Source organism: Eschrichtius robustus, chromosome 6, assembly GCF_028021215.1.
Source record: "Eschrichtius robustus isolate mEscRob2 chromosome 6, mEscRob2.pri, whole genome shotgun sequence".
NCBI lineage: Eukaryota > Metazoa > Chordata > Mammalia > Artiodactyla > Eschrichtiidae > Eschrichtius > Eschrichtius robustus.
The window spans coordinates 6,051,331-6,076,099 of NC_090829.1; the positions used below are offsets into that span (position 1 = coordinate 6,051,331).

Below are 24,769 nucleotides of genomic sequence, written 5' to 3' on the forward strand. Positions count from 1 at the left end.
TTCAGAGGGGATCTTTGAAACAAATTCATTAAAAGAACAATCAGAACAATTCTCAGATTCATGAATTAGAGATGAGAAATGCTATAAAACTAGAGGGAGGAGGCCTTCCTTGATTTATGGAGAAGTAGGGAATTTAATATTTTTCCCCAAATGGAAGGTGCTCTTTTTCAGCAAATGCAGGGTATAGATTATTATGTGGATTTGTAGGGAGGAAAATGGGTTAATCATGTCATAGTTAATTTCTGTATATTGTTTTAGAGCAATATAGAGAAAATATTCCATTTGGAAACTTTAACAGTCGTGTTAATAGAGAAATAGCATTCTCCACATCCTGAAAATTTCTCTATGTGTATTTAAGAGAATTTGGACTTTTAGAAAAATCTTAAAATGAAAAATCATCACTGGAAACATTCATGGCACGTCCCAGATTTAAAAAAAACAAAACTTGTTATTCATCAAAATTTTTAAAAAGTGAAACAATCTCCATATTATTCCTTGCCGCATCCTATGCAAAGAGAGCTCCCATAAATAGTGCAATTTACAGTTGATGGTAAGCTTCTCTCAGAGAAAGAATAATAGTTTGTGTTTCTGCCAGATGCTTTTCCAGCATTAAGTGCTATAAATATGCCCTGAAGTGTGTTCAACAGATAAGGCAAAATGCCAAAGAATGGCAGAGAATTAAGTTGCACCCTGTTCACATACAGAATCCACTGAGACACCATATGCATATTTCCATTTTAAAATCAAAATGTGAAATTAATTCAACGTGCATTTAATAGGAACCTATTTAGAGATCTCTGCTAGGTCCCAGGGACAAAATGATGAGGTCTTTCTCTCTCTGTTGAGGAATTTACTCTCTATCAGAAGAAACAGACATTTAACCCTAGTTATGGCAGTGACGTCAGTGCTATAAGGAGCCACTCCCTGTACCCAAGACCACATGGAGCTGGTGACCTGTGATGAACATCTGCCAGGCAAGTGAAGGTGCTCTAGGCAGAGGGAGAAGGCTTTGAAAATGATCTCTTCTTGTGGTATTTTCCTTAAGAGCATAAAAGGGAGGGCTTTCCCGCATTTATCTACACTGCAGGCAGTTATTCTTGTTAGAGAGCAGACATCATGATTGGGGTGATGGGTAGGTAGGTTTCTTAGAGGAGGAGGTTGGGACGATTTAGGGGAAGCATGCAGGTCACACCCGGAAATAAAGTTTTTCTCTGCATCTGATACCAACACCTTTGACAGCTTCACCCTCGGACATGATTAGATACAACATGGTTAATTCCCCCCACACTTTCCAATGGTAGGTGACAGTCACTCACTGAGGGGAGTGTTCAGCTGTGGACATGGTGAAGGGATATTGTACGCTGGTTGAGTAGTTAGACACAGTGGTTTTACTGATTTCTCTCAGTTTCTTACAAGAAATTATTGTGGTTATATCAGTAGAGTTAAAACTCATTTGCGGTCTCTCATTTACAAAAAGATCCCCAAAAGACTGAGCAAACTTCACCAGAACCAAATGTTCCTTTTGGCTTTAGATCTGAGACAAGCTGGGACCTGGCACCCTTTGCTGCAATGCTTGCACCTGGACAAATGTCTCCTCCAGCAACAAAATACAAAGAAACTATAAGGGACTAAAAATAACTGCGTGCATGCATAGTTGGGGCAAATTATGGACAACAAGAAACAAAAAGACCAAAAACCCAATCGCCACTTCTCAGGAATCGGGAGCAAAACCAGGGTGTCAGGAGCAAAAGCAGCGCACTGCACATGCCCCCTGCACACGACACCACCAAAGCGGTGGGCAGACCACCTAAGCCACCCCTCCGACCTGACCCCTGGACCCATCCCTACCCTCACCCCATATAAGCAACCAGCTCGCCCCTGCTAGGGCAGTGAGCAAGGGAACCTGTTAAGCCTTGCCTGAATTTCTTGTCTGTCATCTTATCAATTTCTATTGATCCGAGAAGGCCAAGAACCCTGGTCGGTATCAGATCATGAGCACCGGCTTCCAAAGCCCACTGTCAGCCAGTGTCTCCCAATCAGGACCCCACCATTAGAGGTCATGGAGGCAGCTGTTTGTACCCCAGACATACAAGAACAGTGGTTTCACAACAGGAGCCAGGCAAAAACTCTCAAATTAGCCTCTCTTACTCAAATAAGTGCTATTTTTATCATCCATATTAGATACTTGAAAACATTAAGTACTTAATATTTAAAAATCATGAAGTTTCTAGATGAGTTGAGAAGCTTTGAAAAAGATAAGTGAGTCCATCGAGATTTTTTCACAACCACTTAGTGACAAGGTATTTTTGTTGCTTATAAAAGTTAGTTACCTAATATATCTGAGAAATTGTGACATGCCTCTCTTCTTTTTCTCTATGTTTATTTAGAATTTTTTTTTTTCAGTGACTACTGGTAGTGTATAAAAATGGCCCTACTCTTGTGGTATTATCTTTTTTTTTTTTCTATTTTTCTATTCCTGAGGCAGGTACTATTCATTTCTGTATTGAAGAGTACAGAAGACAGGAACACAAAGTAAGGCATCAATCATTTGAGCTCAGAGAGAACACTCTTAATTGAATCATGTTTTTCAGTTTGGGACTCAATGCAAGTGAATTTTCACTTTTATTCATATTGTAGTCATCTACCTAAATGTTAGCTGCACAATCACAGATTAAAATAAGTTGTTAAATATTCTTTATGGGACATGTAATTAAGGAATAAAAGTATCTATCTCATGTCATTTTCCCCATTGAGTAAGAGAATTTGAAAAGTACATACCTTCACATCAGTAAGGAAAATGTATAACCATAAACGATTCTATCTTTAAATTTCTTCTCCAAATATTTTGTTAAGTGGAGTAACAGGGAAGGCAGTCTCTTGGCTTACTAGCATGGTTTTTATTTGCCTGCTGGCTAGGAGTTTCCTTCAATTAAAACAGCCTTAAGTACATAAAGAAAGAACTTAGCCATGGCTAACACTGAATCAGTTAATGCAAATATAATAGTGAGTTAATGCTTGTTATAGTGAGGTTTTAAGAGACATGACACAGGGCCTTGCTTTTGCTTATTTTTTTACAGAACTAGCGATTCCCCCAGCACCCCCGCACAAATGGATCACAGCAAAGTATTCAACAAAGAGGTACAAACAATGGGGTCAGAGGTCATGCTGCAACAATAATTAGCTTGGAGAGAAAAGGTAAAATATACAGAGAGAATCACAAGGGCTTGGAAAGCACTTATATGGGGTTTGAGAGTTACAAGATTTCCAAGATCGATCTGCTATTTTGCATTCATCCCTCTTGAATAGAAGTTCCCCAATTCCCTACGTTATCTGAGTTATTTTTTACCTCTTTTTATGGCTTGTTTTTAAAGAAAGAAACTTTTGATTATTTTTCTTGGGTAATACACATTACTCACAGTTAGACATATGGAAAGGTTCAATCTTCAAATGACTATATATTGATCTTTTAAAACCTAGACATTGGCCACTTATACAAGAAGGGGCCATCTTTGGAGAAAATGTACTAATATTTAGGATGAGTGGTTTTAAAACTTTAGTATGCTCCAGGAGCACCTGGAAAGGTTGTAAAACATGGATTGCTGAGCTTCATAGCCATAGTTTCTGATTCAGTGGGTCTGGGAAAGAAGTTGAGAATTTGCATTCCTTTTTTTTTTTTTCAAGTTCACTGAATATCATCTTATTGCTTTTTTCAACTGAAGTATAATTGATTTACAATATTATGTTAGTTTCACGTGTACAGCATAGTGATTCATTCTTTTTTCCAGATTATATTCCATTATAGGTTATTATAAGATGTTGGGTACAATTCCCTGCATTTCTAACAAGCTCCCAGCTGCCACTGCTGCTACTCATCTGGGGACCACACTTTAAGAACTAATGCTTTATATGAGTATTAAATGAAACTGAGAGTTGATAATAAACAAATTAAGATAGAATCATTAGAAACTTTCTATTGATATATACAGAAGTGATATTCAAAATATTTAACAAGCCACTGAACAGTTAGAATGTATACTGGTCTTAATCCACGTAGCTGAACCTATGCAAATGGCCTGAATATTAGATTTGAGTGAGTGTATGCAACATAAAAACAACTGTACAGAGATAAATACAAATTTTAAACTTTTTTCCAGGAGTAGTTTTTCAATAGTTTTCAAAATAAAAATCGAAAGTAAGTGTTTTAGAGGTTAGGATACTATATCTTTTTATCATTTCATTTTTTTTTATATCCCAAACAACAATCTAAGTTAAAGTTCTGAAATCAGATAATTTTCTTAAAAAAAAAAGAATTCCTCTGTTCAAGTATTATCTCTTGTCTCCCCAAAGAGGATGGTAACTTCTTTCATAACCACTTTTTATTTTTCTGATGTTACACTTTAATAGGATAATGTTCATTTTATTTTAATAGAAATTTAATGTGATAAAATGAAATGACATCAGAAACTAACAAAGCCCACCTTGTTCTTTTTGAAATCACGTGTTCATGAAAATGGATTGGTTATCATTACCATATATGTATGCTTATAGTAAACTTCCTAGTTCTTAAAAAGCATATTAAGACACTTTATGCCAAAGACATGCAGATTAAAATTGTACAAGGTATTGGAGCTAATGGAATAAAAGGATACATGAACATTAATTTTGCAGTGAGTTTCACAGAATAATAGTGATTTATAACAAAGCCTCATAGATAAGCAAAATAGATGTGTGTATATGTGTGCATGTGTTTCAAAATGATGAAACTCTTCCAAGTGTTAGCCATTTAATGGTTATTTTTATCTACTTTGGAACTTCAGTTGCATTTAAACCTGAAGCCTTTTGGAAACACTGAAGACAAAATTTGAAGATTGAAAAGTCTGACTGGCTACTGATGGCTAGGATTGGTGATGACATTTAAAGTGGCATCACTATTCTGCAGGAATGTGTGTGCATATCTTAAATGTCACCACTTGCCTCTGGGATGACACTTGTTAGATTTCATGGTGTCATGTGCTAGCTCAAGGTCGGCAATAGTGATTTTTATTACACAATACCTGAATATTCCATTTATGATCTAAAAGGAACTTGTTGAAAGCAATGTTTTCTTGTTCTCTGTGTACTTTGATCACCTAATTCTCTTTGAGTTTTAAAATACAGAATTCTGACATGTGCTGTGATGAAGTAGTATACTTACTTAACTTTGAAATCATTCCTGTGAAAAATAATAGTCTGTTTGTGTTCGATGGTTCCCAGGTTTCTGAGGGTGACTTGACTCAGAGACTGGCTAATAAATAATAGGAGACAACCCTGGAGGGAAAATGGCATGCTACATTCACCCAGAACCTCTCTGCCCAAAGGCAAAGCAGATGAGGCCCAAAGACACATCTCTGTCCAACTACTGCTTTTTTAAAAATCTCTCAGCACGATTCCTTCTTAGGCTGCAGCTTTGTCTACAGTCACAGAAAGGTTAGATGTGGCTGAAAAGTCTATCCAGTCCAGTGAAGTGGGCTAACAGGGTAAGGAGAGCTGTCTGGGCTTTCTTCCTTTACACAAGGAACACGCCTTTATGCAACACACCTGTATCAAGGTGGACCAAGAGTTAAGGGGGCTTGCAGCAACATGGATGCAACTAGAGGTTCTCATACTAAATGAAGTCAGACAGAGAAAGACAAATACCATATGATATCACTTATATGTGGAATCTAAAATATGACACACATTAACTTACCTATAACAGAAACAGACTCACAGACATAGAGAACAGACTTGTGGTTGCCAAGGGGGAGGGGGGTGGGGGAGGGCTGGAGTGGGAGTTTGGGGTTAGCAGATGCAAACTATTATATAGAGAATGGATAAACAACAAGGTCCTACTGTATAGCACAGAGAATTATATTCAATATCCCATGATAAACCATAGTGGAAAAGAATACAAAAAAAAAAGAGTTCAGGGGGCAGTATACATAGATAGAAAAATTAATACCAGTAGAACCCAAGAGCAGTCCAATAAATTATACAAACATAAAGATCAATGACAAAGAAAATTTACAGTATCCAGAAGGGTTATCTGTCTACATTCTGTTTCCAACTTGTATATCGACTTCTACCCCTAGCACACACACACCCTACACCACCACAATCACATTGAGGCTACCCCGATCAGCCTCCGCTATATCCAACATTTCCCCCGAAATTCTACATGCCTTGGTCTCTCCATAGCATTTTGGACCTTCATACCATTCAACTTTTTCTTTTCAAATTTGTGGGAGGCTCACTTGCTTTTTTTTTTAATAGCAGATATTTTAAATTATTATCAGGGTGCTTTGGGACTATTATTCAATTAACAAGTGAGTATGCATTTTGTCTTCTTTTGTTTTGCTTTTTAATATATCAGGGGTCTCAATTGGGAGCCCACCAACTATTGGTAATTTGATCACCCTCTTTTCCCCACAACTCCCTGAGCCATTTCACTTGTTGGAAGCATTGGCTTAGCTGTATCTGTGCAGAGTTTTGGGGGTTTTTTTCGGCCGGGGGGCGCAGGATATAAGTACACTCTTAACTGTCAGGATTCTTTTGGAGTAACTTTCTTAATATCTAAAATAGTGACATTCACCTGCTCCTATGGTGTATTAAAACAAAGTCATATCTGATTTGAAATACCACCGAGAATATAGATTTGCTAGGAAACTTAGAATGAAAGTATATGTACAAAATGAATATTTTGAAGGTATATGTGGGGATAGCACTCTTCATCTCAACCTTATATTTTAATATGCATTATATATAAAGCATTCACTTCTATACCAGGAGTAAGAGATGAACCTTGCTTTAAGGGAAAGTACATCATCAGCTGTCTAGAGAAGATGACCAACTATATATTGTGGAATTAATTGAATATAGCATCATGCCCTCAAAAGATATACCCAAAGGGTTTGAATTATTAGAAAAAAGGGACACCACTCCGTCCATCAAAATAGCATTCTCCGTGTAGAATCAAACCAATCCAATCTATCACTGGTTCCTCAATTAACTATAGTAAGTCTTAACTTCATATTTTGACTCACACTATGTCTTTTAATGTTATGTGTTGTTGGAAAACTGATGCATGAGTGTCCTCTCTGTTCAAACTGTTTCTAATATACAATTTCCTTGTCCAGTGTTCTTTCAATAAGGGTACCTAGTCCTTTGAGGATACTTGTCAGAATGATGCAAATGAAGGTGTGGATTATATATTTATCTACTTATAAAAAGATATTATACTGCAACACCCTACCTACCACAGTTGCTGTGATGAAGAGGACAATGTGTATTTTTCTGGCAAAATGGAACATTGAGTTTAAATAAGTCATGGGAAGTGATGTGTAGATACTATACGGAATTAGTCCTCCACCGAGATTTCTTCCTTGTGAGGTGATAGTTTTAAAGGTTTTGAGCTGGAAAACCTTCTAATCTAAGAATCTCCCTGCCCACTTCCACCTCACCCTAAGCCACAAAGGCTTCCCCTTCACCACCAATAAATTAACATTAATAAATATATATTTCTTTAAGATGACTTTCTATCTCAATGTCTCTCCAATACCAAAAGATAAGGTTAAGAAAATATAAACTTGGGAAAATATATATTACTATTTATAGAAATCTCAGAAAGCAAAGGCAAAAGAATTGCATTGGCCCCATGAAGTGCTCAAAACACACTGGACCCGCCTGGCAATGGACCAGGGCACAAAAGACCCACGTGTTGAAAGAATACCTTGAACTCCTCAGATTACCCTCTGTGGGAAGCAAAGAGAAAGAAAGAATCATAAAATTGCCCAGCTTCCATATACTCCATTTGGACTTCGGCAGTGCATTTGATTTTGAACTCTCACGCTCCCATCTCAGCCTCCAGGGTGCCTATTTCCCTTGTTATCGGTGAATTTTTCCTGGTAGACACCTGTTGGGTCCTGTATTAATAAGACACATGGTAGAAGGAGAAACACATTTCCGGAGCCAAGAAGGTGAGAGCTACTCTTTCTAGGGCCCTTGTTAATCTTTGGGAGCCCAGCATCTTCTGTGACAGAACAAAGGCAATACAGTTGTAAATTCTTATTTTTTTTCTCCCACCCCACAAAGAAAATGTTGTTGCTATGTTAGCGTTCATCTACATCTCTCTGAAGAGAAGCAATAGAATATTTCTTCCTTCCATCCAGAGGTTTTAGAACTTGATTCCCATTGCTTCGTATAGCATCATTCTAAATAGAACCCCACCGTTTGACCACAGCCAGAATTAGCGTGAATGGTACCTGTTATTGAAAGGGAGTCTGTATTTGCAGTAATACAGAGAATGCCAGTTTAGAAATGAGCCTGATTGCATGGTTCATTTTGTTCTCCTTTGTAGAGCCAGGCTGCGGCCCACTACAAAGGCACGAAACATGCCAAGAAGCTCAAAGCATTGGAAGCCATGAAAAATAAGCAGAAATCTGTAACTGCCAAGGACAGCGCAAAGACTACCTTCACCTCCATCACTACCAATACCATCAATACCAGCTCTGACAAAACAGGTTAAGCGATGCTCTTTGTTGTGTTATTGTCGTCTTCACCCTTGTTGTTCGGGGGCTCCTTCCCTTGTCTGACTGTATCTGTTGCTGGTGTCCCTTCCACCTTGATTCATGCTCGATCCATCTTTCTATGTATTGGTAATGCTTCCCCCTCATTTTTCCAGTACCCTTGAGCGATAATGATAATCACTAGTAATGTTGCAGATTTTGCATTGGAAACAGTCCTATGGCTGTTTTAGAGGAACACAAGGGTCAGAAGGGCATTTAAAGCCATACCTCTTTTTGAGAAGTGAACCTTTCCAGTGTGTATCGTTTGCATCTTGTATGCAAGCACGTTAGCCTGTAACTGCATGGCAGATTTGATTTAACTGTGAGTACACAGCAGAATATGCCAAATGAATCAAGAAGGCCCCCATAAGGGCATTATTACTGACAGGGTTTATTCTCATAAATCCCAAACATTGCATTGTTTTAAGTAGGGGCTGTGTGAATCTGGGCTTGTTATGGCTGGGTAACCTTCCCTCTGCATACACAGGTAAGTGTTATTGATACCAATTATTCTTTTTAACAGTCTTCACAGTGAAATAACGGCCTCTGAATGGTCCCTTGGGATAGCTCCTCAAGCAACCGGTTTATTCACGGCAGGGGAAGCCAGTGGGGTTTCCATAAGCTGGCATTTAAAAATATAAGACCACTGGTCCTCGAAACTTACATAAAAAGAGATCCCGTGTGATTCATGGATGTACACACATCCATTTAATAAATCACTTTCTAAGAATACAAGGGCTGGTATGTGTCAGTTGCTTTCCAGCCCCTACAAATAGCAGTGGTCAGGAAGCATGTATATTGTCATCGATGGTTAATGTCTTAACTAGAAGAGATCTTCTAGCCCTGGCTGATGAAAATATAAAATCAACAGTGAACCAATGCAACAGATTGAAGCAACGTTATTACACGTGGTACACCCATGAGACCTATAATACGTAGTCCTCAAAAGATCTGGAGAGATGCTTGCTCCTGTGTGAATCTGTAAGGGACGACAGTGTCCTCTGTGAGTTCCCACAACACATTTTATATACTTCATCTAAATATTATTGGTGCATGCATCATGCCTCCTTCCTGAGTACCCTGTATACTCTCTGAGGCTGAGTGACCTCTCGTCATCTTTGTACCCCAGCACCTGTCTGACGCGGGGTAGGTGCTGAGTAAAATGTCTGTTGGCTGCATTTTCTCTCATCCCTTTGATTCTCTGATTCATCTGGTTTTGTGTCAAAAACAAACTTGTCATGTTCATTTCTTTGGTATCCAGACCAAGAGCTGAATTATACCGTCTTATTAATTTAGATGTAAAACCTTGTAGGGAGCACATTAGTCTTTTCTCCATTAATTGAAAATTCACTGCCTTATTTTGGGGGCTGTAGGGGAAATGAGCAGTCTTGAAGCAGGTGAGTGTAATTTCTGCTCCCAGATATTGGCATCTGGGATGGGATCCCTAAAGCCATACTCGCCATAGAGACATGTATTTCATTAGCAAAAAGACAGTAGGTAGGAAGAATAAAGATGTAAATTTGATGTAAAAGGTTTGATATAAAGAGATGAGTTTGATGTAAAGTTTTTGCTCGTTGCCAGACTCTTCTACTCCTAGACATTTTTGTCAATAATGGCTGTTTGGATTACCTTGACTTCTCTTTAAAATGCAAAAAATCCCTGTTACACAGAGATGCATGCCATTTAAGAATATATATATATACATGGTGGGTAGAGCTGCTGACTGGACTTAGGAAACGCTCCCTTGTGTGTCATCTCCATTACATAAATGAGTTATGAATACATACCTCCATCCCTCACCTGAGAGACTAGAGTGGAAAGGCTCTGTCCTCTTGGAGGATGAATGGAAACTAGTTTGGACTGGGTTGTGGGACAGAGCCTACATAAGATAGACAGATTCCTAGTGGGGATGCCAGATTTACCTAGTGGTTAGAATGGTGTTGAAATGGTGAAGTGCCCTTTCTAGCTGGAGCTAGAGAAAATTCCAGAAGGACAGAGGGATAATAAAATCTGCAAAGTTAGTACAAATATCTTAAAGCCAAAGTAAGGAAGTGATGGGCATCTGGAAGGGATTGGCTCCCTGATCCAAGGGGACCTCTACCCACAAAGAAACAGGTCATACAGGTTGAAAGACTAACGATTCCAGCACACTCACTAGATGTTTTAAGCCAAAGTCTATCCTTATCTGGGATTTCTGCAAAACTACCTATGAGAAATAGCCCAAAAAACTCCTGGAATTTCATAGACTCTTAGCCCATTCGTATTGCAGTATGAATCCGAGGCACCTATGCTGACAAATTGGAGTTTTCTTAAAGCTATTACTTGTCCTTTTTATTACTGCCTGTGTCCTCATACTGATTGGGAAAGAGCACAGCTCTGAAAACAGGATGGGTCTCTGAGCTAGTTTCTTACAACAGTTAAATACTCGGAGGCAGAAGGGGAAAGAGAGAAGACTCTGAAATCAAAGACCACGTATTTTTTAATAATAAAAAATTGTAACCTTTCTACTTAATGTAAAAAGTTGTTTTGTGGTTTGTGGACTTATCCATGCATAAAAGGTATAGAGACATTAAATCACTTTCACTAATTTTACCAAACTGTTCTTAACAAGAATTTAATATATATGTAGGCCAATTGCCTTTAAAAATGCTTGAGTATACAGTGATGTGATAGACAAGAATCTTAAGAGAAGGTTGGGCAACAATAGTAAAAAAAAAAAAAAGAAAGCAAGAAGTGGTATAGACTTGAATTTAAAAATTGCTTTGGAGGTTTTCCTGGGATTCTTTAAAACACAAGAAATAGAATACACATAAAAACCAAATTCTCATTCCAAATCTACTTACAAAAAGAGAATGTAGACAAACAATTCCTTCTAAATTCCTAAATCGTGTATTATGGGCTTAAATTGCTGCCTTAGGCTAATAAATATGTCTACATATTTGGGCTTACATGAGGGCTAAGGTCTCAGTCACTAACTTCATGGTCTTGGGATTCTTTCCCCCTCCTTCTACCAGTCTGCAGGCTGGAGTGGTGAGCAATTCAGTGATCAACCACCAGCTGCTCCCAGATAGCCTCGTTCCCCTACTGCTGGGCAAGAAGACACTCTCTAACGTTAATACATAATTTTAGTTCTTACAATCTAATGAGGAGTGTTTTTGGTGAATTTACACAAAGAAATATTTACAGGCAAAAGTAATATTTTTAAAAATATTTCAAACACTCAAAATTGTTGGTACGGGAGGGTGATTGCTATTCATTCACAGAATATTTCATGGAGCAAACATTTCCAAAGGTGACCAGAATAACTTTGCCTGACTTAGCAAGGTTTTTTTAAAATTTTTTTTAATTGAAGTATAGTTGCTTTACAATGTTGTATTAGTTTTAGGTGATTTGGTTTATATATATATACACACATATACATATATACATACATATATATATATTCTTTTTGGATTCTTTTCCATTATAGGTTATTACAAGATATTGAATATAGTTCCCTGTGCTACACAGTAGGTCCTGTCGTTTATCTATTTTATATACAGTAGTATATAGTAGTATCTGTTAATTCCAAACTCTTAATTTATCCCTCCCCTCGTTTTTCTTTTTAATGCAAGTTTTCTATACAGAAAAAGTAATGACAAAACTTAAGAAATTATGCTTAAAGTAACTTGGCAAATATAGCCTAATTGACATTTTTTTCCTGTGAAATGACACATTCGCAATTGTTGGATTAAGTCTTGTGTGAAGTCATCCTCTTGTCTTTCTTTACTTTCCCTTTCTGGACAATTTTATTCATTCCTATGACCTATCCATTAGGCTAGGCTAGGTGAATCTGCAGTAATAAACAACTGCCAACTCCTGGTGGCTTTTACAGCCACTAATTATTTCTCTCACACCCTACAGAGCAGCTATGGGTTTTTGTTCTTGGTTTTTTTTCCTTTGTTAATTTAACTCTAGGGCCAGGCTAATGAAGCAGTCACTAGCTCGGCATTACCAGTTCTATGGAAGAGGAAAAAAGAAGGGTGTGAATCAATAGGCTTTTAAAGCTTTTTAATGCAAGTGACTTAACTTTCCTCTCCCTTTCCTTGGCGAGTCACATGATCAAGCCTGATTATAAAGGGCAGGGAAGAATAACCTCCTTCAGGGAAGGGGACAGATATTAGTGAGCAATAAAGCACCACATCCCACCATGGCTTCCGCCATCCCTGTGTTGGAGTCTCAGTATTCCACATCTCCAGCCTTGTTCTTCTCCTAAAATCTGACCTGATTTCTTTTTTTTTTTATAAATTTTATTTATGTATTTATTTTTAAAACCCAGCTGCATTGGATCTTTGTTGCTGCATGCGGGCTTTCTCTGGTTGCAGCGAGCGGGGGCTACTCTTCGTTGTGGTGCACGGGCTTCTCATTGCGGTGGCTTCTCTTGTTGCGGAGCACGGGCTCTAGGTGCGTGGGCTCAGTAGTTGTGGCGCACAGGCTTAGTAGTTGTGGTGCACGGGCTTAGTTGCTCCACGGCATGTGGGATCTTCCTGGACCAGGGCTTGAACCTGTGTCCCCTGCATTGGCAGGAGGATTCTTAACCACTGAACCACTAGGGAAATCCCTGACCTGATTTCTAAGGCTTATTGGTCACTCACTTGGATGCTTTGTTAGCACCTCTATTTTGCAGGTTCAAAAAAAAAAATAAGCCTAACTTTGACCATCCTCCCCAACTTTCTCTCCATCCTGTCTTCCCGAGTTTTATTTTTGATCCTGGAGCTCATAGACCTGAAACCTTCTATCCGTCTTAGCCTCTTCTTCCTATCTCAGGCCACACATCCGTTCAGTGGTTGGAACCCACTCCCCTCACATTCCCAGGAGACGTCCTTCACTCTTTCACACATGGTTTCTACCCATATCCCGGCCTCATGGGTCTCAGTTTTACTCCTACCATTGCCCTAGCCTCCATGCAAGTCCAACTGCCTCCATTCTGGCCCCTTGACAACCATATCCTTCATTCTACTGCCCATTTATACTAGACAGTATATAAGGCACAGCACTAACCCACTCAGAAACCTTCATTGTGCCTTTATGCTGGACCTCATGGTCCCCCATGGTTTGATCACAACCTGCCTTTCCAAACTTTTCTTCTGTTGTTCACCTGCAGTATTCTCCACTAGAGACATGATCCCCCTGCATCTTTGTTTCTTATACTGTTCTTCTAAATTTCTCCCCTAAAGTGTGTCACTTTTCTCTTCTTCATTCTGCCTATGAAGTCCCATAAGAATCCGTATCTTCCTAACTGCCCTATCTTATTCTTGTTCAAATATAATTTTTATGTCTTTACCTTTTCCTATGGCCAGATGATATGCTCATTTAGAGTACATACTTGCATAATCCTTTTATTTATCTTTTTTTCTTTAAAGAGTACTTTTTGTGTAAAAGATAACAAGTAGTTTTAAAACCTGAAGCAATCAGTTTTGCGCTCTTGTTCTTGAATTAAAAGCAAACCTCTAGACTTTTTTATTTGTGAATACCTGATTGCATGAAAGAACAATGGTTCTCATTAATTCAAAGAATTCTGAGATATTGCTCATCAAATTTCAGAGTTGCAGGTTTTCTTAAAGGTCATCAAGTCTAACTCCTAAAGTTTGTTTGTTGTTTGTTTGCTTCTTTTGAGATTCCCTGGTTACACAGGTAAAGAAGACTTGACATTTCTAATGTTCCTTCAGTGACTATCAATCAGGAGTTAATTAGCCTATTGAGTTTTAGATTTACCATAGTCATCTACTTGGTAAGATCTGAGAACATTTCTCCCTGGTTCTATTACATAATTCTCTCAAGTCTCAGCGAATTGCAAATATAGTCATTAGATAAAGCTACCATGTTACAAGTTAAATTTGCACTTTTCTCTCTAATGATTCAGTCTTCTTTGTATCAATTTTCCCCTCTCTTCTTCTTTTTGGCAATTCAAAATTATCATCCAGGGATGTTGTACTCACCTGACCCAAAGGTGCCAAGAGTGAAATACTTTTGAATCTATTTTTGAAAAGGTCTGTGAATGCAAAGGAATATTTATTTACTCTGAATTAATAATTGATTCTAAGTGTTTATTGGAATTCAAATTATTTATACTTAGAGTGATGGAGACTTTTCTAATGATAAAGAAGGTATCCAATAGCAAGTGATATCCAATGACTACAAATAAATACATTAGGAAACAAAGCCTCTTTGTGAATGTCAGTCAATTTTATAAGGTCACAGAGGCTGGGGTCTTTCCTTTCCTGAGCCTTATCCTCTCAAGCCAGCTGTTTACATCAGGCCCAGTGCCAGGCAGCGCTAGGCACACACTTTTTTTTCCTTTCCATTTAAGTAGAAGCTAAATCATGAGAATGGTGACCTGGAAATAAAAGTGGTAGATGAGTAGTTTGTAAGGAAAAGCCAGTCCAATGCCATTTAGAAAACAGACACATAGTTTTCAGCGGAGGACAAGAGAGAATTAGCTTTGTTTCTGTTTTCATAAGGAAGTTGGGAAAAGTTTGCTTTTCTTGACAAAGGCTTCAGACAAAGGTCCCAAGTGTTGAAAATGATAACAGAATACAAGCTGGGCTTGACATCAGGAAGCCATGCATCTTTGAATTTCTGTTATACATTTGTATGTATGATATAGTATGGAATATATCAGATGGTATTTTATTATATAAATATTTTACATACATATTTATTGATATGCAAGATTCTGTCTTTAATACCTGTTCCTGAAATACCCCACTACGCCAGGTCTTTATAATCAGCATTGCCCATTTTCTTTAAGAAGAGGAACACATGCTTTTGTGGCTTATGAAGCCATAGCTCTTTTGACCTTTCAGAGGCAATACGAAGTCATTTGAAAAGGGACACATTTCTATCAGCACTTACAGATCTGGTGTAGTGACGTAAAAATGCCCCTCTTGGCGGAGTGGAAATTGTGCTGGCTCCTGGGGTCTTTCTTTTCTCACCCGTTCTCCCAAACAAAGACCCCCTGGAACAGTCACTAATACAATAAAGGACCCCATTGCCAGCATCTTGGCACAGGAGTTGAAGCACTGTTGTGAGACCACTGATGCCTTAAGTGGTTTTTCTTTTCTTAGCGCTGGCTCATGACATGCTTCTGACTGGTCAAAGAAAGAGCCTTTATCAAGTGTCCCCTGCTCAAGATGTGTGATAAGTACCAGCAGTGTGTGCTGGTAGCAGATCTATAGAGAGATTAAAAAAGAGAAGGGAAATTCAGAAAGGAGACACACACACACACACACACACACACACACACACACACACACACACAGACTCCGGATGCTTATTTGAATGTTGTGGTTCCAGGATCCTTGTGTATGAATCAGTGATGACAGATCGTACATTAGGGGTGATATGGAAATCACAAACAATATTCTATCCCGTTCTTTTTGTGCCTGAGGAAATCAAGATGAATGGTATTGTGCTGATAAAAGCTTTGACCCAGATACATTACACAAACCCAATCCTTGAATCACAGAAGAATTTCACAAAAAATTCTTCATCTGGACAGCAACATGTTGTCTTCCTAAACGTAATGAATGAATGAAGCAGTGAGAACCTACATTTCCTAAAGGACCTGTCGTCTATCCATGGTCAAGGGCTGGGGTATGGTGTGCATGATAGGAGGGGAATTAAAACTAAACTGACAAGCTAGACATAATTTATGTTATGGTTCAAAGCAACAGGGTCCCTGACTTGTGTGTGTGTGTGTATGTATCTGTACACACTTCGTGTATGTGACTGTCTTTCTTTAAGAAATAAATGATAAGCTAAACGCCTAACCAGTATCTGTGAAATAACAGACATCTGGATGAATTTTAAAAACTAAATTAAAACTCCCAGTGGCTTTGTCTACAGCTGTTACACTTCTGGAAACATCTGTGTCTATGTGTGCATTTGTGTGTGTTTTTTAATTAATGGAGGGGTTTTTTTCCCCCCTATTTTTATGTTCTTCTTAGGAATCGAGTGGACATAAGCTTATATAATGATAAAATATTTCAACTGCAAAATAATAATTCTTAATGTTAGACTCTTAACTGTAACAAAAAAGTTGAACAATGATCAAATATGACAGAACATGAAGTGAGCACCTGTAAAAAAACACGTGGACCATGAGAGAACTTTGTCTCCAAAGTGGAAAAGTGAAAGGTTTAATATCTACTAGTAATAGACCTGAAACGAATGTAAAACAAAACATGTTAGCAGCACATTTCTTATGGTCAGGAGCCATAAAGCTTCTACTGAATTCTTAGTAAAGCACAAACTGAAACAGATATTTAAATTAAAAATTATACTTGCATTTCTGTTCAATGAATTCCAGACCCTTAAACATGGCATCAGAACTTTTTTGTGGTCTGACCTTTGCCTACCATTTCTGGCAGTCCTTCACATCTCTGTTGAACTCCAGCGCAACAAAATTACTTGAGAATCCAGGGCAAGGTGCATATGTTCTTTTGCTTCGAAAAATCCTCCCTTATACCTCACCTCATCCCGTGTATCACCTGCCGAGGCACAGAGGATGCACACGTTGTGTGCCAGTGTTAGGTGTATGATGGGCATAAACATGTACAGATAGAATCACGTTCTTTGCCTGGCTGATTCCCATTTCCAGGCTTCTGTGTAAGTTCCGTCCTAGCACCTATTAAAATTGTGTATCTTCCTACTTGTCAACCCCATCAAATTTTCACCTCCTTAATGGAGCATACACCTTCATCCCATACGTCTTTCTCCCAGCCACTAGCAGTTTTGCATTCAAACTGTCAATAAACAGTGATGTATTCATTTTATTTTCAGGACTATCATCCTAAGAATTCTCTTTTTACAGTTAGAAAACTAACACACTCCCAAAATATATAGTACCAATTTCAACGCCTAGAGTCAATATATTTTACTAATTGAACTCTATTACATTTAACTACTTTATAATACACATCAAAGATATTAGCCAGTGTAACTCAGAATTTGAATGTGCAACCCTTGGGTTGAACATTTCCCAGAGACAGCATAAAATTAAGTTGCTCTTTTAATTACCTTAATTACATTCAGATTCATCATTAAATTACCCTGCTACTTCAGTTTCTAATGAGAGTGAAGAACATTTTGAAAAGCTCTATTGAGTTAGATTGACTATGTACTAACCAAGTTGTGTCATTGGTATCGGGTTAAATTTGAGGGCAGAGAGCATATTTAACTCAGTGGGGTAGAGCCTGTGCCATGCAGCCAGTACACAGCCTTTGCTTTGCTTTTGCTGTGACTCAGTTTGCGGGCAGCCTTGACAGCATTTTATACTTGCATGATTGCTCAAGTCAATTACCCTCAGACTAACAGCTGGTGCCTGGCCAAACTCCAAGGTGAAGGTCAAGATGCAGAATGTGTAGCAGTCGGGATACTTACCCATTTGGACCTTATCATTTTTTGCCTCGTGTTCTGTTTCCTTGCCAGCTCTCTGGTAGAATTAAGTAAAACCAGAAAAGAAGAGTGCATTTCTTTCATGCTGCTCAGGAAGTCGAAGAGCTTGTGGAAAAGAAAACCTTTCCCATCCTTCTCTGAACGGGTCAGAGATTTGAGCATCTGACTCTTGAACTCTAGGGTATTTATTTGTTCTTTTATCCACCCATTCATTCACACCCACTCATTGCTATTCAAATAATTTTGCAATATTTTAAGAGACTGCAGGGCTGCAAAGTAAGGCACAGAATAGGTGTTCTACTCCCAAGGTGACTCCAGTCTGGTTGGAAAACAGGAAAGAAACCCAAAATATAATCCAGAGTAGGAAATGATTTGTCAGGGGAAAACAGAAGATATACGGCCATGAAAGTCCAGAGCAATTGGAATGATCCTTTCAGAGGAGGGAGGTAGAGGGTTCACAAATACTACTAACCACATGTGCTAAGCATGATGTCAAGGGTGGCAATCCCTAAAACAACTCCTTACGTGAAGTGTTTCGCTTAAACATTTAGGGCATATTCAGTATTTCTTCCTGTCCTCTCGTGGTTCATTTTAGTGAAGGAGCAAGAAGACAAGGCTAAAACAAAGAGGTTTAGAAATTCGATGTTAGAGGCTAGTGAAGGTTATAGGAGAATCTAACTCTTAATCTGCAGTTAAAGAAACCAGATTCTGAGTCAAATAACTTCGCTGATGTCAACACGTTTGTAAGAGGCAGAGCTAGGATTTGAACCGAGTTCTATCCCTGCAGCCTTGCGATCTCCTCGTAGGCAGCAAACCCCTTGATCCTCTCGTAGTCCTTGTTAGCACTACCCCACTGGGGTTTTTTGGCAGTCAAATGTTAATTTTTCTAAATGAATATACAAAATTATCAAATAAAGATACCACAAGACTGCCTACAGTGGAAGGGATTAGAGTCTGGCAGGACATGTATTATCTTCTAGGAATTTCCAGTTTGGAAAGTGCTTTAATTCTTTCAGGCAACTAAGGTGATATTTACTGCAGTAATTTTGGTAACTGAAAATCCAGTAACTTAGAAAGGATTGATTCAGGGCCCATAAATGCAAGCTTCTTCCTGTGTTACTAAGACATTTGAGATCAGTATATAGTGGTATTTAAAAATAAGGTGATGTAGTCTAAAGTTCAGGGGCATAAATAGTTTGCTCTATAAAGTTGGTGATTTCCTAAATGGGAGGAACAGTGTAGTTGTTATTTATATAGCTTTTAAAATTTCAATAGGTCATCATATTAATTTGTAAATGACTGACATCCCTATTCTAAGGAATTGTCTTTGCAGAGGACTGTATCAGAAATGAGACAGAAATCATATTTATCTCCCCATTAGTAGAAATATTTCATAATCTCTCATTTGCCAAATATTTGGAAAAACATGTTAGTGATGTTGGATTTGTCTTTTAGTTATTTCGAGGTACCGGTATGTGTTAACTTTTGTGCCCTAGGAAGAGGGGGTGACTGATCGTCACCCTGAAAGATGAATGGATCTTAAAAAGGGTTTTGAAACAGTAGGTGAAAACCAATTTCTTACTTCAAAGTAATCCAGGATTCTAACCCGATTATATGCCTTTGCGTTAAAAAAACCACAAATCTAATAGCTGTGGTTGGAATAGCCATAGAATAATTTACTTGGCATGGCTGTCAAATTCATTGAGTACTTCTGTCCTCTATTATTCCCTTTTTTCAAAAGGGAAAAGGTGACATCTTCCATCAAACTTGCAATTAACGGGGGAAGGCAAGATAGTTTTTTTGAGTTGTATCTTGCAGAAATTTAATTTTTTATAATGCAAAGAGGAATGAAGTAAAGAAACCAAGTGGGACTTGATTAACAAAGTACTTTTTCACGTAGAACACATCTAGAATCCATCAAGAAGGCCCATTCAATTTGCGGGTACTTTGTCATCAGATTAATTTAATTTACGTGTTGTTAAAATTATTTGCCTTTACTTAAAAACCTCAGAAAGTCTTTGTTTTTTAGCTTCATCAAAATTCCACCCAATGTAAATTTCTGCACAGCCAGGAGTTGCCAGTTTTATCCGTTGTCTTCTTATTCCAGAAAGAAAAATAAAACATTTACTATAATGTGCCCTACTCCCTGGTTTGGTCAATGTGCAAATTTACTTTTGGGTACCTCATTCATACTCAATCCAACATTAGCATCATGAAAACCACATGTATGGCTGTTTAAAATCTCTGTGGCGTGTTTTAATTTAATGAAAGCTTTTCCCAAATGCTTGAGTGTATATGTGTAGCTTTGCCTGCAGTGTGCAAATTAATATAAAATTTTACATAGCTGGATAGGATACAAGTATATTAGGTTGCAAAATGATGAATACTCACTGTCAAAAGTAAAACAAAACAAAAATGGAAAAGTCAGCCGTTTTTCTATCGGAGTTCAACAAACCTTTTCTGTACGGGGTCCAGATATCAAGTATTTCAGCCGTTGTGGGTCATGCAATCTCTGTCACAGCTACTCAGCTCTGACCCTGTCGCATGAAAGCAGCCATTGCCAATATGTAAACGCATGAGCTGTGTTCCAATAAAACTTACTTACTAAAACACATGGCAGGCTGGATTTGGCCCACGGGCCATACTTTGCATATCCCTGGTCTAGTGGCCTCCAAATATTCAGCTGTTTGATATTTTTTCCAATTATCTGTGCATGCAAAACAAACCACGCAAAACTTGGTGGCGAGAAAAAAAAATTGTCATTTATCATCAGTATCTGTCATGATGATGAGCATCTTACTAGTAGTATTATTAGTATCATGTTATGAGATCTCTCATGATTCTGAGGTTAAGTAGGCAGTTTTTGCTTGGGTGGAGGGGTGAGGAGGGCTGTCTCCCATGTAGTTACAGTCAAACGACAGCTTGTGATGCAGTCATCCCCAGACCTTCCTCACTCACAGATCAGGCTGTTAGTGATGCTGCCTTTTGGTGGGACCCTCAGTGGAAGCTGTCTGCCAGAGCATCTACTGGTGGCCTTTCCACATGTCCTGGCCTCCTCACAGCATGGCATCTGGGTTCTGAAAAGATAGCTAGGCTGAAGCTCTAATTCCTTTTACGACCTAGCCTCTAATTTCCCAATATCCTTTCACTGAACTTACCCTGTTGGTTGAGATGGGCACCAGAGGAGATGGCCAAGATGGTACCCAACGATGGCAGAGTGGCAGAGTCACAATGTCAGCCCATCATGTGAGATGGGAGTTCTTGCTCTGGCCACCTTTGTAAAATGAAACTGCCACAGTGGTATTTTAGTCTAGTCTGTTCTGCCCTGTGGTATTTGAACAGCAGCCATAGAAAAGGCAGGACAGGATTTGGAGATCAAGGGAGAAATTGGGACCGTAATAGGAAGAACACGTTGATCACGGTGATGAAGGCAAGCAGGACCTAAACCCAAGTTAGTATAAGACTCGAGACACCAGAGCCGTGTGTTGAAGTGAAAGAATTTTAGGAATGTATATAAAAGGTGAATGCATAGCCTCCTGTTTTCAGAGGAAGGTTGTGAAGCCAATCCTGACCAACAGGGAAGGCCATCAGGAAGAGACCTCCATGACCAGAAGCAAGAAATGCCCTTGACTTGGAGGCCGCAGTCCGAGCGAACTGGGAGCTCCATAACCTTGTGACCGTCTGGAAGCCATTGCAACCCAGGACAGCCCGTAGCATAGAGAGGGGCAGACAGACGGCTGTTCCTAGGTGGGAAGAGAGAACCAGCTTTAGATGGTGAAGCTGAACCCTGGCAGGTGTCCCCAAAGCAAAAATCTCACCAGAATGACTGCATCAGCTGGTCGCTTTGACATCATGATTCCAAAAATAGATGAAACAGCCCATCTGGGAAGTTCAAGAACGAGGCAAGGCTTTCAGACTCCATCCCCTAACTTCTCTCATTTTTGCGCTGAATCGGCTGTTCTCAGCATTAGAACCCCCGGAAGGGCCCTTCCGAGCCTGCACCTTGGTATGCGAGCCCCGAGACATCTGTTGTGCCATTTGGAGCCTCCCTCCCCTGTCCCCGGCCGGCTCTGTTTGTGGACCAAATGTGCCTATTTTTTGCTCTATTGGTTTAATAGCCCCAGGAAAAGTTGATAATGCAATCATGGAAGTTCTGTCTGAGGGGAATGTCTCAAGTTTCATCTCTAGACTTTCTCTGGGACACCTTGGACCCTCTGGACTCTAGGTTCTGCTCCATTCCAGCTGCTTTAGGTGTAGAGCCTATTGAAATTAACTTATTGTGTGTGTGTGTGTGTGTGTGTGTGTGTGTGTGTGTTACTGTCCCTCTATCAGCAGCAAGAAAAAAAACTGCCATATTATTTAGCAGTGTCTTAATGGGTTTCAGCCCATTAAAAGCAAAAGAGAGCATTAAATAGCATTCTTTGGCTTTTAACCAGTGAGCTTTCATCGGTTTATTAATAGATTCTAACTACAAATGTGCCTGTTCCATGCTAGGGCTTTAGGCCGACTCTAGCAGCAATCGTCCTTTGGGACTAGAAATCCAATTCCAAGTTCTACCTCCAGGTAATGCTTTTGGACTGCTTTGGAGAGATTAAACAAATAAATGGCACAACTTTCCTTCCAGAGAGCTGAAGCTGACTGGGTTTATTCATGCTCTAAAAACGCTGGCCTAAGATAACAGCCAGGACTGAAGTAGCAAACTGCCCAGTGGGCCCAATGGCAGTCTCCTTATTGTCCTGTTTCTAAAGGGCTGTGACATTGGATGGACAGAAGGCTGAGAATCAGGGTAATGGAAGGGATACATCTCAATTCTTCTAGAGAAAGTCCGATGCACAAGAACACGATTGGGAGTTTTGCCTTGGTGCTAATAGGGTAGAAGATTCCATTCTAGGTATACAGACACCTACAGGCAGGAGAAAAGCTAAATCAATGTTAGCTCCCCGTGGCACTGGCATGCGTCCTCCTTTTTTCATAACGAGTCGTGTTTCCCTTTTTGCCTTGACTGCTAGGAAGATTAGAACTAACTTGATGAGCAACCGTAATCTTCCCAAAGTTAATGGAAGGGAAGAGGAAGAGGTCGATCAAGCACAAGAAGAGAAAAAGACACAAAATTTTAACTCTGTGCAACAGAGTTTAAAAAAATCCTAAAGAGACTAATCAGCCTGGAGAGATTGTGACGATGTGAATATGTAAATTCAATGTTAAAGTACATTTTCCCTCCCCTTTTTAACTTAGCGTGGAGGACGCTTTTAAGGAAGACTGACTTGGTTTTAGCAAATAATGAAATTGCATTTTCAAAGCACATTTAATTGTAATAACGATTAGCGTAGACATCTATAGCACTAACTAGGAGTCAAATACTCTAATATTTTACATAGATTGGCTTATTTAATTCACACGGAAAGGTTCTGATCTTATTCCCATTTTGTGAATGATGACACTAAGAATCAGAGAGGTTAAGTACTTACCCAGAGTCACACAGCTGGTAATGATAGAACCAGGATTGGAATCCAGCAGATCTTCTCCAGAGCCTTGGTCCTGAGCACACGGCATGTTCCCCCTGCCATGTAAGGTTGTGATTCAGCTATATTTCAGTAAGCATATTATTTGATCATTTTTCCTCTATCAAGTTTTCTCCATATTATTACTATATTAATATTGTTCTGTGTGTGCATATTATATAGTGTATATGCGTCTGTGATTATGCTTGGAAGTATCAGTAAAGGTATAGGATTGACCGTGAGGAAGGTGATAATGTTAGATCTTCTGCTGTGATGTTAGGTGAAATTTGGAATTTGCAGTAGAGGCATTACCTACTAAATACCCATGTCTTCCCCTCACGTTCAAGTCCCTCTTGCATTTATGTTGGGGCCATATAATTCATTGTAGCTAAAGTGATTATGAACAAAAGCATAGATTGTGAACCACTGCATTTACAGAGAAAAAAACCTAGCATGTAGGACCAGAGTGGTGTTGGAAGGGCCAAACGTTTTGTCAGAGGTGAAAGAGCTAAAAAAAATTCTGGAGATATATTTGTTCTGGAAAAGTTTTGACGGTAAGATGCTAGCTGTCCTCAAATATCTGGTGTGTCACCATGTAGAAGAATGAAAACAGCGTTGTTCTGTATGGCATGAAGCTATACAACCAGGGTTACTTAGTAAAAACTACAGGGTCTTCCCTGGTGGTCCAGTGGTTAAGACTTCGCCTTCCAATGCAGGGGGTGCGGGTTCGATCCCTGGTCGGGGAGCCGAGATCCCACATGCCTCACGGCCAAAAAACCAAAACATAAAACAGAAGCAGTGTTGTAACAGATTCAATAAAGACTTTAAAAATCATCCACATCAAAAAGTCTTTAAAAAAAATACAGAGAAACTCACTAGGTTCAATTAAAAAAGAAATTCATTTTGATATCCCGTTATGGACTCTCCATCCCACTTGTCAATAATTTATTTATTGTGCGGTTTTGTTTATTGTCTGCCACCTCCAATAGAATAGACGTTCCTTAAGAGCAGGAAGAAGTCTGTCTTGTTCATGGCTGTTTTCCTAGCGCCTTGCATAGTCTTGGCTCATTATGAAAAAGCACAGTGTAAATAGTCAGCCAACAAATGAATGGAGGAATGATTGAATGAACAAAGGAGCTTTCTATCGGATAAAACATTCCAGATATTTTACTGACCATGGTGGAATTCTGCTACAGGCCATGTGACTGACTAGTAGTTAGGAATATTTTGGAGTAAGCTTTGCGTTGT

At 39.0% G+C, this 24,769-nt stretch overlaps 1 protein-coding gene across 2 annotated transcripts in view; it reads left to right on the top strand.

Moving 5' to 3' along the window:
• The window catches only part of ZNF385D (zinc finger protein 385D), a 315,750-nt gene that overhangs the window by 214,434 nt on the left and 76,547 nt on the right, over positions 1-24,769 (top strand). For both annotated transcript variants that reach the window (XM_068547297.1, XM_068547298.1), the window contains exon 4: positions 8,375-8,537. In XM_068547297.1, coding sequence (XP_068403398.1) covers positions 8,375-8,537 — 163 coding nt within the window. The remainder of the gene's footprint in view (positions 1-8,374; positions 8,538-24,769) is intronic.